Source organism: Pocillopora verrucosa, chromosome 7, assembly GCF_036669915.1.
Source record: "Pocillopora verrucosa isolate sample1 chromosome 7, ASM3666991v2, whole genome shotgun sequence".
Lineage (NCBI taxonomy): Eukaryota > Metazoa > Cnidaria > Anthozoa > Scleractinia > Pocilloporidae > Pocillopora > Pocillopora verrucosa.
The window spans coordinates 21717808-21726174 of NC_089318.1; the positions used below are offsets into that span (position 1 = coordinate 21717808).

At 36.2% G+C, this 8367-nt stretch overlaps 2 protein-coding genes across 2 annotated transcripts; one reads left to right on the forward strand and one right to left on the reverse strand.

Moving 5' to 3' along the window:
• Positions 1 to 56: 56 nt before the first annotated feature.
• Positions 57 to 3306, forward strand: LOC131781404 (sphingolipid delta(4)-desaturase DES1-like). The gene is given in 12 exon segments (XM_059098051.2): positions 57 to 303; positions 305 to 359; positions 1987 to 2004; positions 2007 to 2146; positions 2148 to 2184; positions 2187 to 2246; positions 2249 to 2358; positions 2360 to 2516; positions 2519 to 2644; positions 2647 to 2694; positions 2697 to 2753; positions 2756 to 3306. Coding segments are annotated over 12 exon segments (945 nt in total). The 5' UTR covers positions 57 to 276; the 3' UTR covers positions 2866 to 3306.
• Positions 3307 to 6633: 3327 nt separating this feature from the next.
• LOC131781436 (iron-sulfur cluster insertion protein ErpA-like) lies at positions 6634 to 8355 on the reverse strand. Its single transcript, XM_059098092.2, has 3 exons — positions 8135 to 8355; positions 7913 to 8034; positions 6634 to 7516 (listed from the first exon to the last, which is right to left on the reverse strand). The coding sequence occupies exons 1-3, from the start codon at positions 8330 to 8332 to the stop codon at positions 7342 to 7344; spliced, it is 495 nt and encodes a 164-aa protein (XP_058954075.1). The 5' UTR covers positions 8333 to 8355; the 3' UTR covers positions 6634 to 7341.
• Between the last annotated feature and the right edge of the window lie 12 nt (positions 8356 to 8367).

Below are 8367 nucleotides of genomic sequence, written 5' to 3' on the forward strand. Positions count from 1 at the left end.
CAGTCCTATCAAGAAGAATTAAAGGACAAAGATCTGCGCGATTGCTGTACATTTTGTACCATTGACATCTTAAAGATTTTTGAAACTAAGCTGGAAGACAAGATTTACCTATAAGGTTAGCGCTTTTAGTTGTGACAGCTTCAAACTTACGCAATTTCGTCGCCACACCCCCCGTTGCGTCTTAACAATCTTACAGCTGTCTCGTTGCATCTTAATCAACCGCTGAAGTGCATCGAGGCGCTGCCGTCCACACTGGACTTTTACGGTGACATCAAAATGGGGGGACATGTATCGAGGACTGACTTTCGAATGGTCTTACACAGCCGAACCACATGCTTCAAGAAGGAAGGAAATTTTAGGTAAGAAATGCAAGCATCGAGCTCGTTTTCTTTTTTATCGTTAAAGGGAAGGACTCGAACGCTCTCAGATTTTGCGCTTGTTTGCTTTGGCAGACGATGAAAATTTATATTTTCACGCGGAAAGAATTGCCAGTACAAGTTCACTCTGGTAAACCATTTTCAAGTTGACTCTTTTATTGTTTTGATTAAATGGTTTTCTCCCGAAGGGAATTCATCTGAAATAAAAATTCTCACCCTTCTTTGTAAATAAACGAGAGAGAAATGCCGGTTCCGTGCATCGGGATCTGTAGCCGCAGGCATCGGGACTCATGGCCACTCTTGATTTAGTATTGATTCGGTATGAAATACGAGTATTTAGTCATCGAATTTTCCACGACTGTATCAATTCTTCTCTCTGAAAATTTATACTAGAGAACCCACATGGAAGAGCATTTCTTATTTCAATCGGTACACCTAAAGGACTATGTTATGCAATGAGATTGAACTAACCTCGTGTAAAAAGTAATGTGATTTCCCACTGAAAAACTTAAATTTGTGAATTATTTCGAACATACAGTATCCAATCTGAACTAAATGAACCTTGTTCAATCTCAAGATCGAACTTATTATTTTGGATTGCTTCGTTTCTTATGGCCTTAGTCTGATATTCCAAGCTGTAGTAGTACAAAATGAATTATTTATTCAGTGTCAAGCTGAGTTGTCTGATGTACAAAGGGCGAAATAATATCATCCGTCGGGCCTGATCATTTTCCGTTTTGCTTGGAAAAAGTTTGAACAGCTATCAAGATTCGATTGAACAAAAGTAACATTTATATCCACATGTACTCTCTTGAATGACGAAACAGGATACAGTAAAAACAGTTCATCAAATAAGTTATATAACAATCAAAATAGAAATTTACACATATACGCTAAATGTATGCAAACAAAAGCAAAACCACTCCTTCTCTTTCTCAGTCACTTCTTGTGACAACAATAACAAAGAATAACGAATCTTTTCATGCTCACAAGAGGAGATATTAATATGAAGTAAAAGAGAATTATTTAGCATTTACAGGCAAATCTTTAACAAGCAAAGTAAAATCTTTACTGGAAACCCAAGAGCTAGAGGAAGCGAAAGGTTTCCAACCACTTCTTACCTATTCAAAGTTTTTATTTTAAAGCAGAAGAGTGAAAGAAACCAGACTAATATAGGAAATGTGATATTATTTGGTAATACAGGCACTAGACTTTTTATTCAAGGAATCATGTTCTGACTACAAATAATTTCTTTTTTTTTTTGGTGAAAGAGTTTGTATTTAGGTCTTTCAACTGATGAGGAATGTCTTACCAGAGATCTAGTGCATGGTCTATGAGACCATGAGAAAAAATTGCTTGTATTTTCCCACTACCTCCAGTTTTACAGAGTTCTTAATAATGACTAGAGTTACCATTTCATTTCTCTGTTGATGTCACCTATTTCTACGATCAATGTATATTTTTTCATCAACCTTCAAGTTGCAAGTGTTTTCTTTTCTCTGTGACAGATTCTAAAGTTACCATTTTATTTCTCTTGATATCAACTTTTGTTTGTGATCAGCACTATAGTTTTTGTTCACTAGTAAAATATTTTCTGTTCTCTTATCAGCTAAGTACCCCAAAATCAGAAGTTGATGGGCTATGATCCAAACTTCAAGTACCAAGTATTGCTGTTAATTGTGATCCAGTTCACATTGACATATGTGCTGAAAGATTTCTCCTGGCCTGTCATCTTTTTGGCTGCATATTTTGTTGGTGGCGTCATCAACACATGCATTACTCCTAGCCATACACGAGATCTCCCACAACTGGCATTTGGCCATGCACGACCAATCCACAACCGAATCTTCTCACTGATAGTAAACTTTCCTATGGAGTACCATGTGCCATCTCCTTCAAGAAGTATCATTTGGAGCACCACAGATACCAAGGTGATGAAGAGCTGGATGTGGACCTGCCCACAGAATTTGAAGCCCGTTTGTTTTTTAACACATTAAACCAAATTTTTCTGGGTGGTATTTCAACCATTCTTCTACTCATTCCGCCCAATGTTTGTTAACCCAAAGAATCCTTTGGCTTTGGAAATCTTCAACATTATTCTCCAGTTTGGTGTTGATGCAGTGATAGTGCATTACTGGGGAGGAAAGGCACTTTGTACATGATTGCAAGTTCACTGTTAGGTATGGGGCTTCACCCAGTGGCTGGGCATTTTATCTCAGAGCACTACATGTTTGCCAAGGGTTTTGAAACCTTCTCATACTATGGCCCTTGAATATGGTCACCTTCAACGTTGGTTATCACAATGAGCATCACGATTTTCAAGTATTCCTGGTTCCAGACTACCCTTGGTGAACGAGATTGCACCAGAGTACTATGACAATTGCCACAACATCACTCCTGGACAAAAGTACTTTTTGATTTCATCACTGACCCAGCAATTGGACCATATGCTAGGATGAAACGAAAGGCTATGAAGCCAAAAAAATAACAAGGAATAATAGAAAGACTTGAACCAACCGAGTGTGAGGAGAAAAACTTGTTATATGGCAGTATCTTGTGAGATGTAATATTGTAGTTTGATGTCAACAGACAGTAGTATTTGATAGTATACTGTCAGTTAGGGGAATTATGGGTTATCATGAGTGGTATTTAAAAGGCTGAATGTTCTGTGGAAGTGATGAATATTGATCCCAAAAAATAAAAAGTAAAATAGTAAAAGTTTCCTTGAGGCAAAGTTGCTGGACATTTAAGGGAAATTTTTGATTTTGAGGACTCAGAATTTTTCTTTGTCCCACGCTTGTGACAAGACAAAAAAAACTTTTTCTATTTCTTTACTGAGCATCTCTCATTCTATTTACAAACATGACGCTATCGACATTGCTGATCCTAGCAGTATGCAGGATGCGTGTCATATGAACTTTGTAATAGACCTCATCACCACAGGTCTCTCTGGCTCAGAAGTAGAGCATCAGAGTAGTTTTTCTGTTTTCGCACTCATAACAAAACAAAAACATCTTTCTGTAATCTTAGATTGTTTGTTAGCAAACCAAGAATTTTTTCCTCTAGAAAAGCTTATCTGTAGAGCAGTGTTCCAGGTTTTAAAATTTACTTTGAGAATTTTTACCTTTAATGAACCAAGTTTCATGAAAAAATACACAAATTAACGAATTTAAGCCTCTTTACAGAAGTATTTCCTTATTCATTATTTTCAAAAAACTTCATGGAATTTATGATGTCAAAATAATATAGTGTACAGTTTAAGTCCTGAAGGTTTTTGTTTTAGGGATGTTTGAGGTTATAGTTATGATATTTCTTCTATTCCAGAGAGAATTGGTTAAAAATATTGAGAAAGATGCTGTCAATTAGGATCAAAATGCTAGAAGCAGACTTACCAGAAACCTTCCAAGGACTGATTAACTCTCCCTTTCAACTGTGGCATACTTCCTGATAAATTATTTAAGTGGATGTACATGTAGTGTTATGTCAGAAATTACACCTTGCTTCAAGGATTGACTTCACAGTCCTGCTTTTGTTGGTTAATGTAATTATACTGAAATTCCTCATGACATGCACCTAAATCCTATTCTCAGCCTTGCAGGAGTAAATGAAACTAATAGCAGATGAGCCATGTTGAAATTTTGCATATATGTTATTACCTGTACTTCAAGATCAAATTCCTAAAAGAAGAGATAAGTTAATTGAAATATAACAAAACTAAGAAATATTATTTAATGTACTCTCAAATAAAATTAAATCATTGCAAAATGGTTTTAGGACTTTCGATTTGAAATAAACTGAATCATTTGGGAAATTGAACCAATAAATAATTAAACATTTGTCTGTTTTCATTAAAAGAAATCATTGAAACTGCCGATGAAAATCATGGGAAGCAAGGATCATGGCAGGATCTTTGATTTGCTTGATTTTCATGATCTCCTGTTTCATCTCTTGGTGGATTTTGAAACCAAATGATATCTTTTGAAAATTTTTGTACTTATGCTTATTTGAAATTTATGTCTGTTATCTTTCTGAAACCAATTGTTGGTTAGTGTTATAAGTGACAATGTGGCAGAGATAACAACACTTCAAGGATTTGCTAAAACTTGCAGATTTATTTTCCACAAATGCAGAAGATAAAGTACTTGCAAACAAAGATGATGGCAGACTTAAAGTAGTTGTGACTGATACAGACACTTGGTGGTAGGGGTTAGACCCTTGATGAAGATTGAAACTAAAACGTTGGAAAAGCTAAACTATTAATTGTAACATAAATATAAAGAAGCAACAGTCAAAGGCTAAGGGGACTTACAATTGTTACAAACTCTCCAAGAAGCGAACTGTGTACTGGAAAATGTGAACATCTGCAAAGAACTGTATTATAGACTAAACTGCATTGTTTGCAGAGAAGGGTTAATGAAAAATTTCTGTCCTTGAAAAAATAATTAAACATGGAAAAGGGGTAGGTAAAAAATGACCATGACTTAACACCTGTAAAACAAAGAAAGAATTGATCAAAAACAAAGTAAACTGAGATGGTAATGTTAGGTAATGAGCAATAACGATTAAACTGTGAACTTAGATCTGAAATAAGCACAAATAAAGTGAGAAAGTGTGAAGCAATTTGTATGACCTGTTTTGATTTCTGGCACTTGAAAGAACTTGGCACAAGCTATAACAGAGATAAAGTGGCTTAAGTACAGGCCCTGACTGGGTCATTGCGCTGTGATAATAGGCAAGACACCACTTAATAGTGAAATCAGTATGTGGTAAACTGTCAAGAAAGCAGGCTCAATCCTGTAGGTGGAGGAGGGGGCAAACAGTGGTAAACTAGCATTCTGTTCAGGGAAGAGAAGAACTTCCTGTTAAAGACACCAGCATAATGATAAGTTTCTGAAGTGTTAGTTTTACTGGAAAGACTGACCCTTTACAGTGTTGGCACCACAGTCCCAATCTGGTCTACAGTCATCAGTTTGATGGGGTATATTTTCAACATTAGTTGCAATATATGGAGGAAAAAGAGGGAGATTTTGGACTATATAGCTTGAATTAAAAACAATTTGATTAATGTAAAATAAATAACAATGAATGCATAAAATTATTTGTTCTTCTCCCTTTTGATGTTAACCATTTTCCAGTTGATTGGTGGGGGAGACATTTGATGTATCAGTCAAGGAGAAGGCTTTCCCCAGCTGAGATTAGTTTGCATTGTTTTCATAATCTGTTTTTGATATTGCTAGGACGAACATTTACGTTAAATGATAAGCTTTGCACTGAAAAAAAAAAAAAGGCATATTAGCTGCGCTGCACATTCACTCAGATAATTTGCATAAGTGATTAAAGCTGAGGTTGGGCACCTCTTGGTGGCATGACGTGTTCCCTGACCTTCTCAGGACAAAACTGATAATGGCCAACCAATTAAGCTTCAGTACAGCTCCCCTGACTGAAATGAAAAAAAGCACGACTCCAATAATATTTCACAATACATTTCCCAGACTACAACACTGCTTTCTTTGTACATTGTCCAAAACCACTAAGAGTCCAGGAAAACGAAAACTGTATGGGTCTAATTCATGAACATGACATAGGGGGCCGTAGGCTAAGCTTATTTTGTGGAGAAATGCTGCATGTCTTAAGAAGAAAACAGTAATTCGGCAACACAAGGGCCACAAATAGTCCTCAACAAAATGGCACAGCACAAAATAACAGGAACTTTACAGTATCTAAAGAGAAGAAGACCACCTAAGCCAATGGCATAAAAAGCTATTGTTAAAGCTGATTTCACCCCCATGAGCGAAGACCAATTGAACGTTACCCTCAGGTATACACCCCAGGTGTTACATACGGTATAGAAGAGATTTTAAATAACACTCAGGTATACACAACCCCATGAGGGTATAGGAGAGATTAAAAAAAGCCTTTAGGTCCACACATACTCAAAGAGCGGTTAGAAGAGATAAAAAAAGAAAACCCTCAGGTATACCCTACCCATGAGAGTATAGAACAGATAAACTTATCATCAACAGATTTAAGTAAATGTGCTAGGACACCAACTGAGCAAGTGTTAATGTAATTCTCTAAATTGATGACAGAACGACAATGCCTCTGGAGAGGAGCATGCTACACTTCTTTTCAAGGCAGAAGCTATTCATAAAAAGGCAATAGCAGATACTTGGTTGTGGACTACAGAAACAGACGTTCAGCCAGGGTTAAAACTAATACAAGTATTGTGAGAAATCACTTTCTTTCAATAAACTGTGCACGTTAGGCAGGTTAAAGCCTTGGTTATTAGAAGTTGACCCTCATTTCACATAATCACTAAGTGTTTTTCAGATCTGGGAATGAAATGAGGTCTCAGCAAATCCATTAAAAGAGGAGAAGTTTCTTAAACAATTAATTTCTTTATTTTTGATAAGTTTTTCCTCATCTCAGTCACGAAGTTAAATTTGACTTAAATTCTCACTTTTTATCTTTAAAATAACCTTTAACAATAACAATTACATTTAGGATCAGTTATTTTTTTAATATGGTTGCTACCAGATTATCTGCCATAAAATGTAGCTAATAATATTTATTTCATTACACACTGATCTCAAATAAATGTTGTCTTTGTGATTATTGAATGTTGCAGACTAAGGAAAAATTACCAAGAAATGACCCCCTTACATAATGCTATGCCCAGCCAGAAGATTTTGGGGGTTATGAGATACAAAATATTGAGGATGGCAAAAATTGGTGACCTTAATCATTCTTTGAAATCTGTACAATTATGGTGAGAAATTGCAAATCAAGAAAGGCTTCAGTTTTAAATAATGTTTACATGTACCTTGTAATGATCTTACATAATTGTTATCATTATGAGTTAATAATGAATGCCACCCTTAGAGGAATCCCTCCTCACAAATGCTCAATATCAAATGTACACTGTGGTGTTTACTTGATAAGTATATACCGTTTATTAGTTTTGTTAAAGTTTAAAGGAAAATGATGCACCACAGGAACACCCTGTTTCTGAATTAGGGTTGAGTAAAATTCTGAAAGCAGAGCGTATAAGTTCTTCATGGTAGTCCACTGTGGAACCTTTCAGGTACTCCAGTGAAATTTCATCAATGACAACCTTTGCACCATCTCTTTCAAATATTCTAGAAGAAAAGCACATTAGAAAATGAACTTTTTAACTCCCAAGATATGAATGTTACTTCTCCAACCTAGCTACCACATACTCCCTTCGAATTCCTTGTAAATTAGTGCAGTCTGTTCATTGAGAGTGACTTATCAGGCAAGGGAAATTAATACACGAAAAAAACTGCACTGTGCGTAAATTTAGTCGAATTTGTGTGATGTTTTTTTACGGGGAGAAAACCCCTTTCAAGGGACAAAGATGTTCGCAAAAACTATCCTGGTCCTAGGAAGCAAATTGTTCGTGCAACTTGTTCTTGCAATGTGTTGTAGCTGCATGTCACCAAGTCTATCTGGTCTCTTAATCTTTCAGTGAAATGTATACTAATAGGAAAGAGAAAAAACCTTGGTACACAAACCTATCATCTTCGCTGATATCAGAATCAACGTCAAAGGCGTATTTAAATCCTGAACAACCACCTCCCTCTACTGCTACACGAAGAAATCCATCTTTGTCATCTGGGAATATCTTTTTCAGTTGCTGTTAATCAAAATTACAAAAGAACAAAATCAAAAGATGAGTCACCGTTCCCTTTAATTAGGAACAATTGCAAGATGGAGGAAATGTTACACAATCCAACCTTTATACAGTTGTCACTCAGCTTCAAGTCTTGGGAAGCCGCTTTGTTTTCTTCCTCTACTGAAGAAAACTGCCGAACGAAAGGTAAATTTTGTTCTTTGAAATAAATGCAACGATGTATGAGTGGTAAAACTTGACTTCTACAGGCGGGTGATGAAATTTTTCGCCGTACAAAACGGCAGGCGGCCATCGCCGTCATGTTTGTTGCTGTTCTTGGTAGCCGCGCCTTGTAAT